The sequence below is a fragment of the Danio rerio genome, chromosome 5 (genome assembly GCF_049306965.1).
Source record: "Danio rerio strain Tuebingen ecotype United States chromosome 5, GRCz12tu, whole genome shotgun sequence".
Taxonomy (NCBI): domain Eukaryota; kingdom Metazoa; phylum Chordata; class Actinopteri; order Cypriniformes; family Danionidae; genus Danio; species Danio rerio.
The window spans coordinates 33,987,869-34,010,948 of NC_133180.1; the positions used below are offsets into that span (position 1 = coordinate 33,987,869).

Sequence of the window (23,080 nt, forward strand, 5' to 3'; positions counted from 1 at the left end):
AAAACTACATTTCAGATGTTTTACAATGTGCTCAGCCTGCTGATGTAATGTAAATCATTTTTATCATCAAATGATCTCTTATAACAAAATCACATGACATTTTTTAATGTGCATACTGCGATTTGTTCCGTAAAAGTGTTTTCATCTTAGTTTCTTTTCTAATCGAATAAAAGTTTATCCGACTCAGTTATGCACATACATTTTTTTGCGCATTTTCAAAACTTGTGTGCATCTTGGTGTTTTCATCAACCATTTTTTATGTGGATATCCAAAATGTGTATAAAAATAGGTGGATGGAAACATAGCCATTGCTGATGGTAATAGTAGAATTCATCAGTCAAAGATGATCCAAGACTATATGCAAATATACCAGGTTCAGACAAGACAATATTTTTTTCAGTTGTGATTAGTCCGTTTCAAGTTATACTATATTTTTGACAACCAAATTTTTGTTGGTCACAATAAGCATGTCAGGCAACACAACCAATCACTTGCAGTCATTAACAACATGTTTGATGTCATCAAGAAGGTGGAACTAGCAACTGACTTCTGCTGCATTTGGAAAAAAAAACACTTTTTTTCTGTAGCAGTTATTGTCCACTTTTAGGCTTTTAATATAAAATGATGGACCGTTGCACCCTGGAAGCCATTGTCATATGCAAATCACTACTGCTTGTGTGAAAATAAAGCTATTGTATAGTCCAAACCTGTCATCAGGCAAAGCTTCATGGGTAACACTTTATTTTGATGGTCCATTTGAGTATTAGTTGACTGTCTGCATAATATCTGTTGATACTGCTGCTAAACAGACATTTAACTGACTATAAGAAACTAGGCAAGTACACGTAAACTTACACTAACCCTAACCCCAACCCTAACCCAAACCCTAACAGTCTACTTATAATCTGTTGAGAATTAGTTGGGATGTTGACACAATGTAACTTAAATTCAACAAACGGACCATCTAAGTAAAGTGTGATCTTAAAATGCAGTGAAGTTGCTATGGTATAGTTTTAATATTAGCCATATTTTCTATATCTAATATTATAACTACACTGTATGTAGGATCTGTGAAATAGCAATATGCAGAAACCAACCAACATCTTAAATGATTGTAATCATTTTCCAACAAGTTATATTAATCTGACCTTTTTCTCTTTTGTAATGTCACACAGCCATCTCTTAATTAATCTCCTACACTCTCAGAAATTAAGATATGCGAGCTGTCATTGGGGTGGTACCTTTTTTAAAAGGTACAAATTTGTACCTAAAGGTCCCTATTAATACCTCAAGGGTACATACTAGTACCTAAAAAGTACAAAAGTGTTCCTCTTAATTTTTTTTTGCTACTAAAATATACTTTTGTGGTACCAATAAGGAGCCTTTAAAGTACAAATGTGTACCTTATATGTAAAAGTACCACCCCAGTGACAGCTCGCGTACCTTTATTTCTGAGAGTGTACTCCCTCACTTTCTTTTCTTCCCCTATCATGAACAGACATGCCCCTATTGCTGATTTGCTATCTGATTTGCTGTCTGATTGGTCCGATCCATTTCCACCAGGGGGTTGTTTTTGTTTGGGTGTTGATTTCAGTTTTTAACCAAGCTTCTCAGAAATCACTTATTGCACCTTTAAGTTCAGTACTATGTCAATTGAGTTTAGTAACAGATGTATAAATGTGCATACCATCTCCAAGCGGTGAAGGGAAGACAGGCATCTCATAGCCGGTGGGTGTCTGAGGGGAACTCTGGGAACTAGTGTCTCTGGAGCTACAGTTAGAGGCAGAGTTTATAGGCGCTGAGGAGATGAAATAGATATCAGACTACAGAAACAAAGAGAGGAAGAGATGACAAGATCAAATCAGTGAGAATCCTGCTTTGTTTAATAGAATGTATAAATGTCATACAAAAAAATCAATCATATAAAAGGGATGACAATATCATGAATACATTTAATACTGTTAATTTAGGATTATTTTGCTAATTATTTTAATAATAAATAATGTTTTAATAATAAAATAATAAACTTTCTATTCAGTTCTAAAAAATAACACTTTCTATAAATATATTAAGCAGCACTGTCTTTTCAACATAAATATTAAAAGGTTTACCATCAAAGCTAACATTAGGATAATAACATTAAATAATATTAATAATAGCAAATACTTAACAATATTAATGTTTACTGTGTTTGTATCACCTGGATGCTCTCCTAGTGAGCATAAGAAACCTCCCTGAAAAATATAACAATCTGTACACTCTTAATGACAAGCACGTTTTCCAAAACTGCTTTGAAATAATAATTATTGTGAAAAGCACTATACAAATAAACTTGAATTATATATTTTTTTAAAATGAGTACAAAAATGATATATGATGCTGTATGAGCTATTTTTGCATCCAAAAATGTGAGTTAACTTTATGCATAAAACTGGATTCTTGCAGGTAAAAAATGTGCAAATAAAGCAGCATTTACATCAGACGAGTCAAAGAGAAAAAAATCAAACTTCTTGATTAACTGCCACCAAATATCAACAGTAAAAACGGAGTTTGCTGCGGTAGGAGAAGCTTGTGTCAATCTTCACTTTATTTAATAAATAACTTGCACCTCAGAAGGCAATTCTGACATGCAGTGAACGTGCAGTGGTGTTTGAAGGCGTGAGACACGGAGCACAGATGCTCTTGATTCTGGAGGTCATTAATAATATAACACTAATACTTAGATGGTTAAGGGGTTTTAGAATGACCAAAACAACATTTCAGATGTTCTACAATGTGCTCAGCCTGCTGTTTTTTTCATTCACACACATTTTTATCAACACTTGATCTCTTATAACAAAATCACATGACCTTTTTTTAATGCGCATACTGGAATTTGTTTGGTAAAAGTCTTTCCATCATTGTTTATGCGCATCTTTTTTTTATTGAATAAAAAGTTTATTCTTCTCAATTATGCACATATATCCAAAATGTGCATAAAAATAGGTGGATAGAAACGTAGCCATTGTTATATATCCAGCAACTAAATCACATACAGTAAGATGTGAAAATGGTTCATTTTAAAACACTTTATAGCATATAGTCTAAGACTTATAAATAAAAATGTAATTTCTAAGTCCCTGTTGACAGCCAGTGCAGCTGTATAAGGCACATAAAAGGTATTGCTGGAACACTTACTCTTGATGCAGTCAACTGCAATTCTGGAACAACAGCTGTATAAACTAGGTTTCCATTAACGACTAGCCGGATCTCTATGGAGTCTGTGGTGAATGCGAGTATATATGGGAATGCACACACTGTAACACAAGAAGTGACATAAAAGGAAAAGATATTGGTTATTTCCTCTAGTGTAAATGCAGGACAACTGTTATTAAGAAGAAGTATTAGTAATACTGGGCTGTAAGCCGTAAAAAGTACTGACCAGTAGCATTAGGCATTTGGTTCCAGCTAAAATGAAAGTCTGAAGTGTTGGGCTGAATCATGGGTGTGGCTCCATTAAACGGACACACCTTCTTATAGACGCAGATATCTGTTTAAATGCAAATGCAGCATTAGAGGGTGTGGCTACACACATGAAATCAATCACTGATGTTTTAATAGACACTAACTGTTATAGCAAAGAAGAAGTCCAGCCTCTCCATCTTCATAAACGTCTATGGCAGCAACAAAGTTGACCTGGGGAAAAGTGAAGAGTCCATGTCAATAATAGTTTTTCGTGTAAATGAGCAAATACAATACAGTGGTAATACAAAAAAAAAATTTAGTAAGGGATTAATTTGAGCACTCAACCACCATATAATGTGCATGGACAAAATGCAGTAGAGACAAAATATAGTAAAAATAGGGAACTCCAACAACACTTGTTGTAAAAGGAAAACATTTTTTAAATAAAATAAATCAAATGGTGATATGTTTTTGTGCGCGGAAGAAGTCTTTTAAGCCAAAACGCAGTGGCATTTATTTTCATTCATTCATTAATTTACTTTTCGGCTTAAGCCTAGTTTACACTTCTGCGTCGAGTGATTGGCGTGACCCACGGCGCATGCAATGCGCATTGTCGTGCATTCATACTTCTGCGCACTGTTTCTGTTGCTCTGCAATAGCATTTCTGAAACGCTAGCTGGCAGTGAGGTTTTTATGTTCCTCTATGTCGAGTTTCTTCGCTGGTGTTTTGTTTTTCGGATCGCTACCTTAATGTACAAGTGGCTCAAACTTGCTCATTTTGAGGTGGGAATCAGCAGACGTGCAACAACTTTATTCATAAGGTAAACACAAAACAACATTTTCTATTTAGAGCTCATTCATGAGACTCAACACTTGTAAACACTCGCTCCATAGGGCTCGCGTGGCTCTCACCTCCGCCCACACTCGTCAGCACTATCTAGCTGAACAATCATAGAGCTTGCGCTACGCGTTGTTGCAACGTTTAGTTACATTTTTTGCGTGTCAGCATCGGTGGCGTCCACAATGAGCGCTGGATCATATGCGTGCGCTTGACGCAGAAGTATAAAGCAGCCTTTAGTCCCTTTATTAATCAGCTTATCCAGCATATGTTTTACTCGGCGGGTGCCCTTACAGCTGCAACCCATCACTGGGAAACATCCATACATACTTATTGACACAAACACACAACGGACAATTTAGCTTGACCAATTCACCTGTACCACATGTATTTGGACTTGTGGGGGTTCCTTGTGCGAACACAGGAAGAACATGCAGACTCCACACAGACACGCCAACTGACCCAGCCGAGGCTCGAACCAGTGACCTTCTTGCTGTGAGGCAATCATGCTACCCATTGTGCCACAGTGACGCCCTGGCATTTATTTTATTTTATTATTTTTTTGCTTTATTACAAGTGTTACTGGAATTCCCTATTTTTACAGTAAATGTTGTACATATAGGAAAGGATGTATTAGTAATGTGCACATTACTGTTCGAGGCTGTTTCAGTTTGAGGCTAGCAAGTCTGTTATGCTCTCAATAGATAAAAATAAGTAAAAATAATATTATGACCATTTCTCCAGTTATTAGCGTCACATGATCCCCACAAATCATTTCTCAAGAAACATTTCTTCACTTTACCATTGTTGAAAATGTTGATGAATAAAACGTTTATCATAACAGCCTTTATAAGATATGTAATGTTGTAAATCAATGCTGTAATTAAAAAAATGATAATAATCAAGTGCATAATTTCTGAAATAAATGCAATTGTCAATTTGTCAAGATTGTCAATTGCTTTTTAAAATTTTGTCTAAATAAAATTAGTCATAAATGTCTGACTTTAAAACATTTGAATAGTAAAGTATATCTGCACTGGCGTATGTGTTTCTCACCCGGTTGGAATCTACATGATGTAGTCTGTAGGCGTCTCCAGTGCTCTCGTTGATCAAGTCAAACTGATGTCTGTAGGCCACACAAATCATGTGATCATTCTCTCCTGTCGGGCCATCAACCAGTGCCATCACCACCGGAGAGTCACATAAGCAGATCTCCTAAAACCAGGGGACAGCAAATATTTCAAATGCTGAAAATAGGTCTGTGAGAATCTTCCCTGAAAGTTGCAAATGACAGCAATTAATTTATTAAGACAGCCAATTCCAGTCAATAACAATTATGTGTTTATTGTGTGTCCTACCCGTATGTACTGGAACTCTTCTACGGGTGAGTCTGTGCTCCCTGTGACTGTAGCGATAGAGCTGACACATTCGAGCCGTGACTGTTTCCTGGTGATCAGAAGGAGCTTGTTTCTTATCGCCGCAACAATTCTGAGCTCCACTCCATGATGTGTGTTTATGGAGTAGAGATGGCAGCCTGAAGAAATACAAAGCTGTTACTTTGAAATGTAAAGGATTGTGACAACCTCATCTCATTATTTAATTATTAGAAACGGCTCCACTTTATAGTAGGTTGCCTTAACTAATAATATGTACCTACATTGAAATTAATTATCTGTTACAATGTATTTATTGTGTATATACATGTCTACACAGTGTACTTATGATTGGTTAAATACATTAATAAATTAATTAATTCATTCATTTTCATCTGCTTTTCCGGGGCCTGGTCGTCGGTGCATCAGTCTTAAGCCCCATTCACACGGGGCGTCAGCGTCAACGCTTCCCATTCACTTTGAATGGGTGACGTCAGGCGTTGCCGAACTGCATTGTGGATCCGTTCAGAGGTGTTGCTCGCTTGAGAAGTTGGGACTAGCTCACCTTTTTAAGCGCCGACAGAAGCGTCAGCCAATCAGATCGCTTTACGCAAATACACCAACTAGAAAGTGGCCTATTGCTGACTGAATTTCATTGGCTGACGCTGCTATGACGATGGCTTCAGCCCCAACTTCAGACACGCCTTTAGTCAAGCGTTGACGCTGAAGCCCTGTGTGACTGGGGCGTTAAGCCTAGTTCACACTACAGGATTTTAAACATCAGCAGATCGCTGTGCCGTTCACACTACATGCCTTGACTTTGTGTCTTTTAATCTCTGTGGTGTTCACACTACGCAACACTCCGTGAACGATCCACAAGAGGGGGGTCACACACTACATGATCTGACAACAACTCATTCCCCATCAGCTCATTCAAGCTACCAAACCACAGCCGATGAAAATTTGAGGGAGGAGTCGTCAGAAAAACCTGAACACTATTGGCTGCTTGTGTGCTGATGACATCACTGACAGCGTTTCAAGCTTTGGAGAAAGCATTTAAAAACATCGTCAAATCAGCTGATTTATCAGCGGATTAATCACTCATCTGCAAGGTTCGATAGGATAGATACACAGAGAGTTTTTAATTTTTGTAATTGTATAACTCTTTGAAATAAAACTAACATATTTATAACACCCTGACATTTTCTAACTATCAGTGTATTTCTTTCTGACATTGTTATTTTTTTAAAATTACAAAACAGTAAAGAACTGAGCATTTCTGCCTTAAATTACCATATTGGTTAAAATGACTGCATGCATGTCTGATACTTTTCACTGTGGCTTTAAATATGTGTGCATTTTCTTGCCTGGCAACTTCCTGCTACAATAAACAAAACTTTCCGATGGCAAAAACTTCAGTTTACTTCAGATATCTTTCAAAACAGCATATCTCCGCATAGCTCCTGTTTGAAAGTGAAAATGACAGCCAAGACCTTTAAGTGTTTTAGTATCTTAACTACATATTTATAGGTTGTATTACCAAACAAAGATTATATTTTTAGGGTAATGGTGTCATTAAATATGATGCCAGACATTCAAAGCTTAATTTTAATATCTCAATAATAGCTTTAAATGTAAATATGTTGTGACAGTATGGCGTTTCATATGAGAACGGTCAGAATGAGCAGTATGGTAATTCTAATAGTTACACAATTCTAGTTCCACTGTTAATATAGCCTACTCTCATGTGTGTGCTAACGCAGAATGAAGCGAGTGCACCGATGCCCATTCTGACCAATCACAGATGTTTCTGCTGAGCTCCTGAACACACAGGCATTTAGCTCATGCTGATATGCTCTCTCATTGGCTGCAGCTCGTCACTACATCTGCCCACACGTGGGGTTGAGTCGGCCGACTGCTCTGGAATATTTAGCATGCTGAATGTTGGATTTCCGTCTGCGAGGTGTCGGCGACGCGTCAGCGAGCCTCGGTGATGCGTTGTTCATTAGTTCACACATAAAGAGCGGCGAGCGCCGTGCACCCGCAGATTTCTTCCTGATCACAGCCCGATCTGTCGGTGAGCTCGTTAACTTCCAAATCGGGCTCAAATCAGGCTTAAAATCCTCTAGTGTGAACTAGGCATTAGGAGAGAACCCCCGACTTCCATCTCCCCAGACACCTCCTCCAGCTTCTCCAAAGGGAATCCTAAGGCATTCCCAGGCTAGCTGAGAGACATAGTCCCTTCAGCATGTCCTGGATCTTCCCCGAGGCCTCCTCCCAGTGGGACATGCCTGGAACAGGTGACAGAGCTCCTCACCCTATCTCAAAGGGTGCGCCCTGCCACCCAGCGAAGGAAGCAATTTCGGCTGCTTGTATGTGAGATCTTGTCCTTACAGTTATGACCCAAAGCTCATGACCATACGTGAGAGAAGAAGCGTAGATTGACCGGTAAATCGAGAGCTTTGCCTTTTGGCTCAGCTCCTTCTTTACCACAACAAACCAATACATCGACCACACTACTGCTGCCGCTGCACCAATCAACCTGTCTAGCTCCTCCATGAACCGCCACCTTATCGTGGTGGAGGGCTTTGAATGCCTGAGTGATCCTAAGAGCTATGTTGTTGGGGGCTAATGCACCTGGTTGGGTCTTTCAAGGAATAAGGTCTTAGGTTACAGGTCAAACTAAGTGAGCACAACATCAAGGGCCGTGACGTTGCCCGGTATGGCACAGCCGGGGCCTCACCCTGGAGCCAAGCCTGAGGTTGGGGCTCGTATGCAAGCACCTGGTGCCCGGGTTTTATCCTACGGAACCCGAGTTCAGCCCGAAGGAACGACGTGGGACAATCCCCCTGCAGGTCCACCACCCACAGAGGAGCCGTAAGGGGCCAGTGCATTGTGAACAGGTAGGGGTCGAAGGTTAGGACCATGACAACCCAATCAACAGGCACATAAACTAGCTATTGGGACAGGGAATGGTTAAATAAATGTATGTAATTAATTCATTATCATCATCATCATCCTTAGCGCGACAATCCAATACTGGATCCTGGCTGCCTCAAGTAATTGGCCACAAAGACAGTGGCTTATAAGGTAGCAGTGATGCCATGTTTTTGCAATATATTGCATGCACAGCTTTGACACTGATCTAATATTAAAGTGCCCTATTGAGCTTTTTCAAATGTTACCTTTCATGTTTGATGTAGCTGTTTGTGAATCAACGTGCACGATGAATAGAGTTCTTGTCTCCCAAAAGAAAGAATCGATTTTGAGCTGCCTCAAAGGAGATGTCTGTCCTTCTCAAACATAGGTTTGCAACAAATTTGCATAATGCACACACGTCTGCATAAGCTACATGTCAACAATGTCTACTTTGACCCTCAGACACTAGCTTTATCAGAGGCCTTGCAGAGTCTGTGTTGTTGACATGTTGAGAAGAGTGGATCTGTAAAAGCTGATCCATTTTGCATGCAATTTCAAAAGATGAGTTCACTGTAAAACAGTGCAAGGAAGCATCCAGAGCTGAGATTCAGATATGGTAATTGGAGTTTGATTTCCAACATTCACAGTTAGTGCTACACAAATCACACTGGAGCATTCAACCAATCAGAGCAGAATCTCAGAAAGGAGGGTTTTAAAGATACTGGATCCTTTAAAAAAGGGTTTTAGAAGCGCTAGCTGTTTCCATCTACCCATTTTTATGCGCATTTTGGAATATTGTATAAATAGATGCTTAATAGAAACATCAGGATGCACATACATTTTGAAAAGGCACATAAAAATCTTATGCTCACAATTGAGTAGGATCAACTTTTATCCTATGAGAAAAATGTGCATAACTACAATGGAAACAGAATAAATTCCAGTAAATACATCAAAAAAGGCATGTGGTATTGTTTTAACAGATCATGTGATATCAAAAATAGGCATGATGGGAGAGCATTCCTTGACAACTCCTCTGACTGACCACATCGCACAACATCTGAAATGTTGTTTTGGTACTGTAGTTTTAAAACTCCTCAGCCAAAATACATCAAAATAGTTCAGTGTTATTTTTTCCAGAACTGTCTTGAGTCTTCTGAGGTACAAGTAATTTATTATATAAGAAAAAAGTCCAACAGTAGCTTGCAAATTCTCGTTCTCTTTTTGATATTTGGTGCCATTTTATCAGGAAGTCATGATTTTTATTCTTTTACTCATTAGAAATGATGCTTTATTATTGAACAAACAGTTAAAGTCAGAATCATTAGCCAGCCACCCTGTTTATTCAACCCCCCCACCCAATTTCTGTTTAACAGAGATTTTCTCAACACATTTCTTTCAACATAATAGTTTTAATAACTCATCTTTAATAACTGATTTATTTTATCTTTGCCATGATGACAGTAAAATAATATTTGTCTAGATATTTTTCAAGACACTTCTATACAGCTTAAAGCGACATTTAAAGGCTTAACTAAAATAGCTTAAAGGGGCTAATAATTTTGCCCTTAAAATGTTTTTTAAAAACTAAAAACTGCTTTTATTCTAGCCGAAAAATAAAACAAATAAGACTTTGTCCAGAAGAAAAAATATTATCAGACATACTGTGAAAATTTCCTTGCTCAGTTAAACATAATTTGGAAAATATTTAAAAATAAAAAAATCTAATCAAATGGGGGCTTATAATTGAGAGAAAAGTTTGAGTGCTGCAGTGTTCATCATCATTTTTTGCCTGCTCTACCAAATGGTTGACCATATTTTGACTGTTTTAAATAATGATCGTTAAAATAATTTCAGAAATTGCTGTTTTAAGTAATGGTTTACACGCACAGCATTGTTAGTTTACAAAAAATCAAAGAAACATAATCCTGTTGCACTACTAAACTTGACTTTGGTTTTACTGTAAAAAAAAAAAAAACAAGACAACATGTTAAATGTGATTCTGAAATATATTATGGCATACTTTAAGATGATTTAGTATTCAAAAATGTTTTATTTTGATTGTTTTTAAATAAATTGGTCCTACACTTGTTCATAGTATTTGTAGTAATTCTGGTACTTTTACCATAAATTGACATATTAACCTCCACCAAATGTTTGATACTTTAGAAATTATGGGATGTGTTGAAAAAAATGCATTGATTGTGTTAAGAGTTAAGAAACCCAATCTGATTTTTTTGTTGTTGGTGGGACAGTTAAAGGGTTAAAGTAAATATACTGTAAACTGGGCTTAAAAACAAAGTTTTTTACTAAATTGCTTTAATGCTACAGTTTACTATGTAATAATTTGATCTTTAATGCAGTTATTTACATTTTTGGCTTGTTGGTAAACCATTTTCTTAATTATATAGCATTTTTTTTACCCTGACCAAGTCATAAGGCAGATTCCAGGAAAACAATGCAAAAATTCATTCCATGAACATCTTCGGAATGTTCTATGCAATAAAATCCAATCATAAACAAGACTGTGTGTGTATATGTGTGTTTGTGTGTGTAAATTTAGCTGCTTGAATGTAATAAATCTTAACTACACTGAAAAAAAACAAAAATTCAATTTAGTGATGTTCAACTATTTTTTTTAATTCAGCCCAAATAAGTTGTTTACAACCACTTATATTAAAAAAAGTTTAGTAAATCCAAGAAATCCTCTTTAAATAATCTTTTTTTGTGTACTTCTTAAGAATGACTTGAACCTTGTAATTTTCCAATTTCACTAAGTTGCTTCACAAGTTTTTTAAATATGAACACGCAATATTAGATTAATGATAAATACAGTATATTTAACAAATAAATAAATAATCGGTGTGGGTGTTCACTGATGTGTTTCCTACCTTTGGTTTTCTCAAGCTTGTTCTCTCGACTGTCACACTTGGTGCGGACGAGCTGTCGCTCCTCTATACCTTGTTTGAGTGTGCTCAGTCTGTAAACATACAGTCGAGCATCCTTCCCTGTAGCACAGTTGAAATTGAACACAAAGTAGTTGAAATCAGACCAAATCGTGCAATTTTAAGCCTCAAGTACTCTTGTGCAGTCCTGGTACAGTTTCAATAATGCATTCAAAGGGGAGTGTGTGACCATTTCAATTGTTCAGTTAATTCTGCAAACAAAAGCTTTCAGTAGCGTTACCGTATGATAATAGCCTGGCAACAAATGAGAGAGCCGTCCCATCAAACAGAATGACATTTCAGCTAATGCAACATGTTTGGTTTTCAAATGCCTGTCATAGTGAATGAAAGTCGCTTGGTGACGGAGTTGATAACATATTCATTATTTTCCCTCTGCTAGAGCTGTGCTTGCCAATAAAACTCAGAGTTTGCTGTGCATGTGTCTTGCAGTAATGATCAGAATAGAAGATGGTGGTAGACACTAAATTACATGGATCTCTACTCTGTGCTTTTCCTTATAATGAGCTTTAAGTCTAGACAATGTGAACCAGAGATGGTGCCTGAGTGTGTGTGTTTGAGATACTATTTTGTGCTATTCCCAGTTGGATAAAGATGCTCATTAGAGCAAAGACCAAGAGTTTCCTTCACCGGTTTATTGTTTCTTTCTCACGCTCTCTCTCGCTCTCTCTCTCTCTCTCTCCTTTGGCAGACAATTGTACACACTTTCTTTTACCCACCCAAGATCTGTACCATTTTCATTTGCTCATATGAATATGAAAGCAAACACATTTCCTACCTTTGTCTGCTCTTGCAATGAGGAGGTCCTGAGGTTCAAGCACGTGCATTTGTTTGACGGTCAAGGTTTTGTCAAATACCTGCACCGGAGGCAGGGTTGGTGAATCTAGACCAGCATGCAAAGCAAAATTAGTTTGCGGTTTGCATGGTAACTCTGTCTCAAATTGAGAATCTCTTGCTTTGGTTGATTAAAAGACACGTTCAGTAGTAATTCAAATGTATTGTATTACATATAATGTACATTTATATGTAGTGTTGTCGGATTGGTTTCACATACCTGCATTGGAGAACAGCGGATCTGAAGCTGGGGAAGACATAATCAGATTTCAGCAAGTTTTAAAGATGGAGGAAGTGCCATATGCATTACACATATACAATATAAAAAAAAAATCAATGCAGTTTGGTATTTTTTAATTTACAAGGTACATTTTAAGGCGCAAAATAAATATAAATATAAAATAAAATGTCAAAATAAAATGTTATTAAATGTAGTAAATCTAAATATAAAATTAAAAGACCCCCCAAAATACAAGATTAGTTGGGTATGGGTTTGAGTAAATGATTGATATTTTTTGGTATAATAAATTTTTTTTCAAATTTCAAAAATAGATATCATGTTTTTTTTTCTTTAGAAAATGTTAGTTGGTAAAAATGACAAATATTTGAATTGTTGTGTTTTGAAAGTGTTTAAATCAGGGTTATTCCACTAAACATTGATTTCCTAATAGGTATGGGATGATAACCGTTTTCATGGTATACCGCGGTAAAACCGTCAACATTTTCAGCTATATCGTTCCTAAGGTATTTGTACGATTTTTTTATTAACTTTTTTATCTTCAGCAGCAAAGATATCTAAAGGTGCAGTTTTAAATTGTTTAAAAAATTTGCTTTTAAAACAAAGACAGCAAATTCAATAATTTATTCAGCCTGACATGTTTACTCTTCCAAAATATTTTAAAGAGCCCATATTATGGGTTTTTGAAAATCCCCCTCCATGTAGTGTGTAACACAGTTCTAAGTGAAGTGATGTATCCAGCTAAGGCTTAAATCTGTAAGAATACAGTGTTTAAAACGGTTGATTCATCTATAAAAGAGTCGATTCATAGTGCTTCAAACGAGTCGCCTTGATACCGACTCATTAGGTGTTTCGCCATGACGTACGAATGAAACCAAGTTATTCACGTGCACGCGCAAACCCGGGAGATTTCAAACCTGAGGCCCCGCCCTCTGACGCAGTAACCCACACACACACACACCCACAAACACACGCACACAAACATGCCGGTCGATTGAAGTCACATTGCAGATGGATATTATATTGAGTCTCTACCCAAAGATGAAACCTCAGCATTATAGCCAAGCAGTTGGAAACTACTGGAAACTTCTGGAAGCTACATGCTACAAAGAATACTTCATCTGCGTTTGTTAAAGGAAGGATCAGTAACTTACTGATGGACATCAGGATGGGTTTCTTCCATTTCTCAAGTGTAAGTACGTGCGGTTAAAGTTGTTGCCTCGTTGACTCTAGCTTGCAAATGTATTTAGTTGTGATTTGTTACTTGTAACCGAGTGTACTGTATCAGGTTAACTGGCTATATTCTCTTATCGCGTGCAAAGTCACGTTAAAAACGCGACGCGTGCTGCTTTGTTTATGGAGCTCCGTGGTAACGTTAGAGGTCTGCATACCCGCGGCTGTCCCCGCGCCAGATTTCTGCGGCGCGGGAATAAATTTCCGAATAAATCGCCGGAGCGGTCGGTAACGGGTTTGATTTGGGACGGGAGCGGGCTGCCTGAGAAAGAGAAAGATGTGTCTGCTTGGTGCTTGTGTGTTAGTGCGCACGCGCGCGTATGAGAGAGAGAGAGAGAGAGAGAGAGAGAGAGAGAGAGAGAGAGAGAGAGAGAGAGAGAGAGAGAGAGAGAGAGAGAGAGAGAGAGAGAGAGAGAGAGAGAGAGAGAGAGAGAGAGAGAGAGAGAGAGAGAGAGAGAGAGAGAGAGAGAGAGAGAGCGAGAGCTTTATGCTTGGTGTGTGGTATGCTGTGTGTGTGTTTATACAGACAGCTGTCTGGACTGTATATCTGGGGGATTTTCGGTTTTGTTCTCCCCCGCTCTTTAGCGGGATCGGGCGCGGCGGGCAGAATACGGGGCGGGTTCTAAGGCTAAAACCTGGCGAGTGCGGGCGGAAGCGGGAGCGTTCTCGTCCGGAGGTGTGTGTGTGTTTTTGTGTGTGTGTGTGGCAGCTAAAATCCACGCCTACACTATCTAGCGTGTATGAACTGTGATTACTTTTTAAATTGCTGATTAGCTATTGGCCATTTCACTCTCTGACTGAAGGCAGTCGACCAATCGCGACAGACTGTCATCGGTCCAATCAGCGTAGATTAGCTTCGCGCTAAGGAGGGGTTTGGGAACAAATGAATCACTGAACGATTCATACAGGAGTCGCTGGGATAATTAGGTAAAAATAAATGCAGATTATAAGAACATGAAAGTGTTTTTTGTCCTTGCATGCATATTAGACTGTTGTTGGAGACCCTTACAACCAAGATATGACCCTATTTCATGTATAATATGGGCTCTTTAAATGCTTCTCAAAATAAAATATATTATGTTCAAAAGGGGAAAAAAGATTTTGTATTTAACCTAGACATTTAAAAAGAACATACTTTTAAACAGTAATCACAATACCGTGATACCGTGAAACCAACTATGATAAAACTATGATTTTTATCCAAGGTTATCACACCATTAGAATCTTATACCAGCCCATGCCTTTCCTAACTTTATTTTTTCAAAAAAAAAAAATTTTTTTAACTTTTCTGGCACCTTATTTGTTTTTTCATGTAAAAAACACACACTAAATGACATGTATTATGTATCGAAATAGTTTCATCAGTAGTTTGCAAAATATCTAAATTAAAAAGGTTGACAGGTTGTTGTTCCCTGTACTGTATATAAAAAGGCATTGTCATTTTATTTTGTGTTCCATGAAAGGTTGCGTTGTTGTTTTTTCTTCAGAATTTTCATGTTATTTCCCTCTTTAAGGAAGTATAAAACTCATTCGGTTCAAATTTTATGCCCATTCATCTGATCCATGTGGATCTGTCAAAAAGAGGCTGGCAGAAGTTACATTCAGCCTGTATTTTCTATATAATTTTCAGAAGTCTGCCAGTTTCTCCAGCTGTGATAAAGCATTCTCACCCTCCAGCAGCATGACTCCTGCTGAATCTGTGGCGACCAGTAATGACTGACCCCATGAGTCTCCACAGACTATATCATAAGGGAAGCTGCTGCAGAACGACTGTGACTCCCATGGCTGAAAAGATGGTAGAAACACAAAGTCAGAGATATATCTTAAGCAAAAAACATCCCCTCTCATTTTCCTTTTGCCTCTTACCTCTTTCCTGCAAAGGCCAGTGGTGACTAGACTGGTGGGCGCATCACCTCGAACTATAGTTTTTAGCTTTAAGGCCTAGAAACATTATTGTTATTAATAACATTACTCATTTTGTCATGTTGCATTCATGGCATATGCAGGATGTTGGCTAAATCTACATCTTACCTGTCCCACCCTAACGAACTCAGCCTGACGTGCCTCCTCTTTTTTCCGGGCGGATTTAGGTGACTCTGGCAGGACATCGCTGAATGAGCGTCGATTCAGCATGTTCTGCGGAGAGAAGGGAACCTACAGGAGCAGTACAGATAAACATGGGTCTGAGAGACTGACCCAGAAACAGCCAGAAAGACAGAGCAAAGCAGAGACTAACAGATGCTTATAGTAGTTAAAATATCTATTACATTGACTCAAACACCTTCAGTCTTATTACTGTTCTTGTCAATGATTTGGATAAGTCTACTAATACTATTGATATAGCAAATCAGTTTACCCCAGAGAGAGCAAATATCATGTATATTGTCTTTGTATTTTCAACGCAATATCGTGGCTGTTCTTAATATTTAGATTTAGTGGCTAATTTGTATGAATTTGTATATCATTCATATATTTTTGCTTGATTTGCGCAATGACATTTGGGCATGGGGTTTGTGGGCTCACCTCCTTTTAAAAATCATAAATTTGAAAATTGTACAAATTCAATTGTATCAAATAGTGGAAATTAGCCACTTTTCCGACAGTAAATAGAATAGAATAAAATAGTTCCCATTTATTTGAGATCAGGCTAGTTATTACAAACACAGGACAGATGATCACAGAAAAGCTGTGATCAGACCTTACAACTTTTTACAACCCTTACAAGCTTTCAAGTAAAGGAATCAAACATCATTCAAACACACAAACTACATTACCCTTTATGCTAAAAAAATCTTTCTGATGGGGAGCTAGGGACTGGGAAACCAAAAGCTACTCTGGCGACATCCTTTTTTTTTCTTTAATCTCCTCACAGCTGCTGTTTGTCATTTTTCGCGTGTGTTATTGTGCTCTGATGTCAACCTGAGTCTGTTCACAAGTTGCGTCTAAAAGCAGGTGAAAGTGGTGCGTGGATTCCTTGACCATTTTCAATGCGTTTTGCAGTAGCGCTCCCCTGGCGTCTTTCGTAACTAGGTGATCATCGTTCACCGTTTCCAGACCATCGCTCCATTTCTAGTACAGGTTTCATTTATGGACAAAATTAAAAAGCACTGCAGTGTTTGGGTGCTTTGTGTTTGTCTGAAGTTGGCTAATTAGTCTGCCATTATCACCGAAATGTCTATATTCCATGCAAAGTGTGAAGTAGATTGGTTAGTTCTAGTTACATGTATTGCAGTGCACTCACGGCATTCTGAAAAGATGTTTTTCAAATAGATGTAGGTGGAAAATGCGAGCATGTCAGGTGCACGCCACTTGCACACCATGTGCGTATCGTTCCTTAATTGCTCGGACAAGCTAGGAGCCCTGAGTCGAAATGACCCTAAAGCTCATTGCCATTCTGTATATAAACATTGATTTATATTAATATAATAACACTTATAAGAAGAAAAAAATTGGACTTTTGGAAGATTTGATCAGTTTCACTGTTACGCCGTAGGTGGAAACAAATAGCCTACCTTTAAAAAAAAACTATTATTTAAAATGAATCATAGTTTAAAAGACTTGTTAGAAAAGCTGAACATCAAGTAATTTTGTTTAACTGTCTATTCTGAGTTATGTGAGAATACTTTTAGCTTAGTCCCTTTAATAATCTAGGGTCGCCACAGTGGAATGAACCGGCAACTTATCCAGCATATGTTTTACGCAGCGGATTCTCTTCTAGCTGCAGCCCATCACTAGGAAACATTCATACACTCTCATTCACACTCATACACTACGGACAATTTAGCTTACCCATTTCACCTATGGCGCATGTCTTTGGACTGTGGTGGAAACCAGAGCATCCGGAGGAAACCCACGCAAATACAGGGAGAACATGCAAACTCCACACAGAAATGCCAACTGAACCAGCCGACGCTTGAACCAGTGACCTTCTTGCTGTGAGGCGATTGTGCTACCCACTGCGCCACCATGATGCTCTAGTTCATTCTGAATCATACCATTCTCTTTACTAGCCATAATAAATAGGTTAATAATCATAATAAAGAATTAATAGTTCAAATTTTGATTCCAATTCTAACAGTTCTTGTTCCTTTTATTCTATCATCAACTATGTTTAGCAGTGCTTCTTCCCGCCCCATTTGTTGTCATTAATTTCCTTTAAGAGTCAGACCACAGTGGTTGGACCTTTTGTTCGTTTTTGCATTCGAGGGTAACACAACAGCAACATTTGTCACAGCAACAAGATGTCATTTTTCTTCGTTTTATTTGCCAACAAACAACTTTCCCTTCCATTAAAATGCAAATTCAAATAATCTCCCAATTTTAGTAATTGAATTGAATAGAAACAAGAATATAAAACAATAAAAAGACGGCTTGAGACGGCTTGCAGAGGGCTGCATGAGAATAAAACTGCATTTGAAAGCTCAGTGGTTTGGAAAAGTTGTACATAAAAGAAGGAAACAAAAGCCTGGAGAAGGAATAATAGCTTGAGGATAAACATAAATACATGCAAGTACTGGACTAGGTCATTGGTTCTCAACCTTTTTGACTCATTGCTCATAACAGTAGTCAAAAGCCTGGTGACTTTTCCAGTTACTAGATAAGTTTTAAATGTAAATTCTACTCATCATTTCTCAAGAAATACTACGCTATATTTCAATGCTTGGCATAGCTAGCAAAATCTGTATTTATTTTATTTCCATGACTTGATTAAGAGATGGAAATCACATTTTTAAAAATTAATAAGCTAATGCTTACTTGTGTTTTTAAGGTTCCAGGTTATGCAAAAAAAAAAAAAAAGGTAATTGTTTTATCTAATTTTAAAGGATCTCAAGTCATGTTAAGGAATTTTAGGCGTCTCCGGCCCTGTGGTTGGTAAACACTGCTCTAGATTGTGTGTCCATACCTTGTGCATGTCAGGCATGAGATCCTGGTACAGGGATCTGATCAGCATGTCCAGTGTACGCTGACGTTTCTGAGCAAAAGTGGGGGTCTCAAGAGTGGCTTTTTCTCCATTTATTACTACAGCAGACAGAAAGATAAGGGTGCCAGTGTTATGTAACAGAACTACCCTCGGGAAACAGCATGACACGTTTTATGGGGTCTGTTTAATGAAAGCATCTGCGTTAACGAGATGTTGAGCCAAAACAAATCATTAAAGCTGGCAACAGAAAAACACAGGTGTGTTTTCAATGTGGTGCAGACAACATGAAACTGCATTTAGCAAGCATTTTAATTCGGTAATCTGTTTTTGACTGAACTGGACCATTCAGAGAGAAATATTTGTAGTGCTGTGATTTCAGTGTTAAATGGCTTTTTGATATTGTTAATGAGTTGGTACAGTTTGATGACAGATTATAGTAACAAAACCTTTTTAGGTGTTTATAAAATGACCACGTGCTGGCAAGTTTACTTACATTTAACTAGTAAAAAGTCCCTGAACTCCTGATGGTCCGTGAACACTGGTGGGGAAGGGAGAGGGGGACCAAAAAGTGGCACACTTTCCTCTGAGAAAATCTTCAACCTGCAACATGACAAAATGATTCACTGATGGAAAACATACACTAAACATTTGAAGTTGGTGAACTTTAAAAAAAGTTTTGACAGGAGACTCTTACATTTAGCAAGCTGCATTTATTTGATCAAAAACAGTGAAATAGTAATTATTTTAATATTGAAGTGATAGTGTTAATTAATATGATCATTTAATACATGGGCCCGATTACTTGATTGTAATTAGTTAATAGTCTCTTGTGACATTCTGAGCTGTGTTATTCTCCACATTCATCGTTTGTATTGCAGATTCATTCTCTTTAACATCATATACAAACTAAGCTGCTCTGTTACAGTTATTGACAACATTGTAAACATAAGGATATCTCTAATGTTAGTACTGTAGTTTTGTTGTGCTCAAATTGAATGATTGTGTTTCATACCCCGCAATGGACTACAACCGTGTTTCTCAACCACATTCCTGGATGAATCACCAGCTCTGAACATATTCCATGTCTCCTGGACCTTGACCAAACACACTTGATTCAGACCATCAGCTCATTAGCTGAGACTGAAAGACCTGTAATAGGTGTTACAGACAAAGGAGATATCCAAAACATGCAGTGCTGGTGGTCCTCCAGGAACATGGTTGAGAAACACTGGATTATAAGATACAAACAGGTGAACGTTTCACTAATATAACATACTCATACAATTATTTATTTTGAGAAAAGCTGTATAATAATTGGTCTGAATGTACTGGATCCCTTAATCTTTCGTTTAACTCTAAACTGATATACAGTTTGTCAAGACAAGTTCAGGATTTGACAAAATTATGTAATAATTAAGTATAGAAAATTCATCACACGTGTGGACAGTTACAGTTAAGGGGTTAAGTAAAGTAACTGTTTTGTTTTTGAGTATATTGTAAAATTTATTTTATTCTTGTCATTTCTTTTAAGTCTTCGAATCTATATTTCAATCTTTTTATTGGTCTTTTGTATGACAATGCAAATTAAATATTGAGAGGTAAACAGTAATTGTGCATTGTTAATCCCATTCCCTAACCTCTTATTCATTAACTCAATTAACAGAACAACAATAAATAATAAAAAAAATACATAAATAACAAATTAAGTACCTTAAGTAAGTACATGACTGGATACAGATCGAAAAAAATACAAACAAACCCCTTCTAATAAAATGGTAAATGTTACAGGTTGCCAGTACCAGGTGTAATAGGCAGGCCTTTGATGTAGTCAAGAAAGTAATCCCTTATAATATATTATGTGTGGGGGAAAGTGTGTTTCCACTTTAGAAGTATGGCACGTCTGGCTAAAACTGTGGTAAAGGCAACAACCTTTCTGTCATGGACTGTTAAATCAGGTTCAAGGGATACTCCAATAAGGGGTCGCAAAGGATCAGGTTATATATTGATATTAGAGGGCTTTATTGAATGTATTAAAAACGCCTGACCAAAAGGTGGCCAGCTGTGGGCAGGTCAAAACATATGCAAATGGTCAGCAAAATTCTTGTCATTTTTAACAATTGTGCAAAGTGTGATATATTTTTACAGGATACAGTGATAAATAGAAAGTTTAGAAGAACTTCTAAATCTTAAATCCTTTGGAAGAGTGTACATTTCTTAACAGTCATTAAAGATAAATTTACAGGATAAAAAAATCCATTTCTTTACGTAACTTTCTAAATTTCTTAACTTACTAGCCCCAAATGGTTAAAGACATACACTTCCAGTGTATTAACATTTAATCTATATTTATAACAAATAATTCCACATATTCACTATGTACAAACAGTAAAACATACATACATACATACCTATAACTATCATTCTGGCTATTATATCGAACTAAGGCAAAAATATCTAAGTGGTTTGTCAAGGAAAACATTTTGAAAACTACTTACACAAGCAAATTTGGATGTCATTTTTAAAATCATTTTGTTGTATTAAAAAACATCCCCCACAAACACAGCCTAAACACTGTCACACTGAGTGACTCATTCCATCCTTTCCACTCTAGTATGAAGGATACGTGTGAAATGGGAGCGAATCATGGAGGGTTTAAAGGACGGCGAGGCGTCATCTCCCTCCTGAAACACGATGGTCACGATGTCGTTCCCAATGTGTCTCTTCCTCTCTACCTACACAGTCAAAAAAAAAAAAGCAATGATCACACTTTGCTAACAATTTAAAATACACTTTTATTACCTCAAAATATTATGCCAACACTTTTTTGTCTTTAATATTAACAAAAGATGGACAAATTTTTCATTTTGAAAAGAGTACCTGCCTATTGTGTGTATGTGTTTGGCATGTGTGGACATTCATACATTGGTAAATGACCTATGACACTTCAAGCCTGTTAGCCAGGAAGCATAATTGAGCTTGTTAATGAGTCTGGACCATTATGGTAGAAAAGGAGCTTTTATCTTTTATCTCAAGAGCGCACACACATGTGAAACATCCCCTTAAAGCTCAATTACTACATGGCTGCTTTTCACCTGCTGCCTTCCCTCTCATTGGCTCTCCCCCTCACATCCAAACGAACAGATATATCCGCATGACCGTGAGCTGTGACAGGAATGAGTATTTACTTATTGCTCTGACAGATTCATTTCTACTGAGAGCTCAATTATGATTCTCTGCCACTTCCCTTCACCCTCACACCAGAACATGCAGCCAGTGACATACAGCATTCGAAAAACACAAACAGGCTTTCATGACTGACTTCTGCATTTTATTTATTTTATTTACTTTATTGTAGATTATTCCTACTAATTCATTTTTATAATAAACCTGGATATTGTTGGATTTATAATGAAGTACTTTTGTAATTTGTATTGAGTAAAAGCATCTGACTATATATACTATATGAATAGTTCACCACAAAATAGATTTCTGTCTTTATTTATTTACTTTCTTCCAAAACTATGTTGTTGTATGCTTTTTAAATGGGACACAACTGTATATCACCTCCCAACCACCCTCCCATACAACAGGTCATAATTACATGATCATGTTTGTTTTAATGGATTTTTGGATATCTTTAAGTGTCCAAATGTGAAAAACAGAATAACATTTGACTTTTCCTCAGTATGTACTCTAGACAGCTTAGGATATATATCATATATATGTGTGTGTGTGTGTGTGTGTGTGTGTGTGTGTGTGTGTGTGTGTGTGTGTGTGTGTGTGTGTGTGTGTGTGTGTGTGTTGTTAGAAAAATATATCTATTGCTCAGCATAATTGAGTACACCCCATTTTGAAAATGAACATTTTTATCCATTTCTCAGTGAATATAGGCAATGTATTTTTGGTGCATTTAAGCAGAACAGATTTATTTAAAAAATATGTTTATTACAATAATATTTTAGTAACCAAACATATTTAGAAATTAAAAAATAGTACAATTAAATTTAAACAAAATATTGCAAAAAAAAAAAAAAAAAAATCACAACCTACAAAATCTCAACTAATTTTTTCTATTTTTTTGCTTCTCTTGATTTTTCCTCTTTTTTTAAAAATGTGTATTTAACATTTTTCTATAACATATACATTTGGCTGTACTTTTTGGAGCGATATCGTAAGTTAGTTTTTATAGATAAGCTCCAGATTTGGCGTCAGTAGTGACTAATGTTTATTCACAAATATAATATTGCATAGCTTCCTATTAAAAATATGAATTTAAAAGATAGATTTGTGAGAGGCGTACTTTATATGCTGAGCGCT

At 37.1% G+C, this 23,080-nt stretch overlaps 2 protein-coding genes across 16 annotated transcripts in view; one reads left to right on the forward strand and one right to left on the reverse strand.

Moving 5' to 3' along the window:
• Positions 1 to 23,080, forward strand: part of LOC141385840 (membrane-spanning 4-domains subfamily A member 4A-like) — a 142,437-nt gene that overhangs the window by 14,168 nt on the left and 105,189 nt on the right. The gene's annotated exons all lie outside the window — the stretch shown is intronic.
• The window catches only part of garnl3 (GTPase activating Rap/RanGAP domain like 3), a 108,896-nt gene that overhangs the window by 13,544 nt on the left and 72,272 nt on the right, over positions 1 to 23,080 (reverse strand). For 6 of the 12 annotated variants that reach the window (XM_005171887.5, XM_073950534.1, XM_073950532.1 and 3 more), the window contains exons 12-27: positions 21,387 to 21,495; positions 21,172 to 21,217; positions 19,257 to 19,363; positions 18,746 to 18,861; positions 15,874 to 15,978; positions 15,709 to 15,783; positions 15,513 to 15,627; positions 12,592 to 12,618; positions 12,316 to 12,420; positions 11,466 to 11,582; positions 5,641 to 5,816; positions 5,339 to 5,497; positions 3,609 to 3,675; positions 3,422 to 3,529; positions 3,178 to 3,296; positions 1,688 to 1,823 (exon numbers count right to left, since the gene is read on the reverse strand). In XM_005171887.5, coding sequence (XP_005171944.1) covers positions 1,688 to 1,823; positions 3,178 to 3,296; positions 3,422 to 3,529; positions 3,609 to 3,675; positions 5,339 to 5,497; positions 5,641 to 5,816; positions 11,466 to 11,582; positions 12,316 to 12,420; positions 12,592 to 12,618; positions 15,513 to 15,627; positions 15,709 to 15,783; positions 15,874 to 15,978; positions 18,746 to 18,861; positions 19,257 to 19,363; positions 21,172 to 21,217; positions 21,387 to 21,495 — 1,687 coding nt within the window. 12 annotated transcript variants of the gene reach the window in all.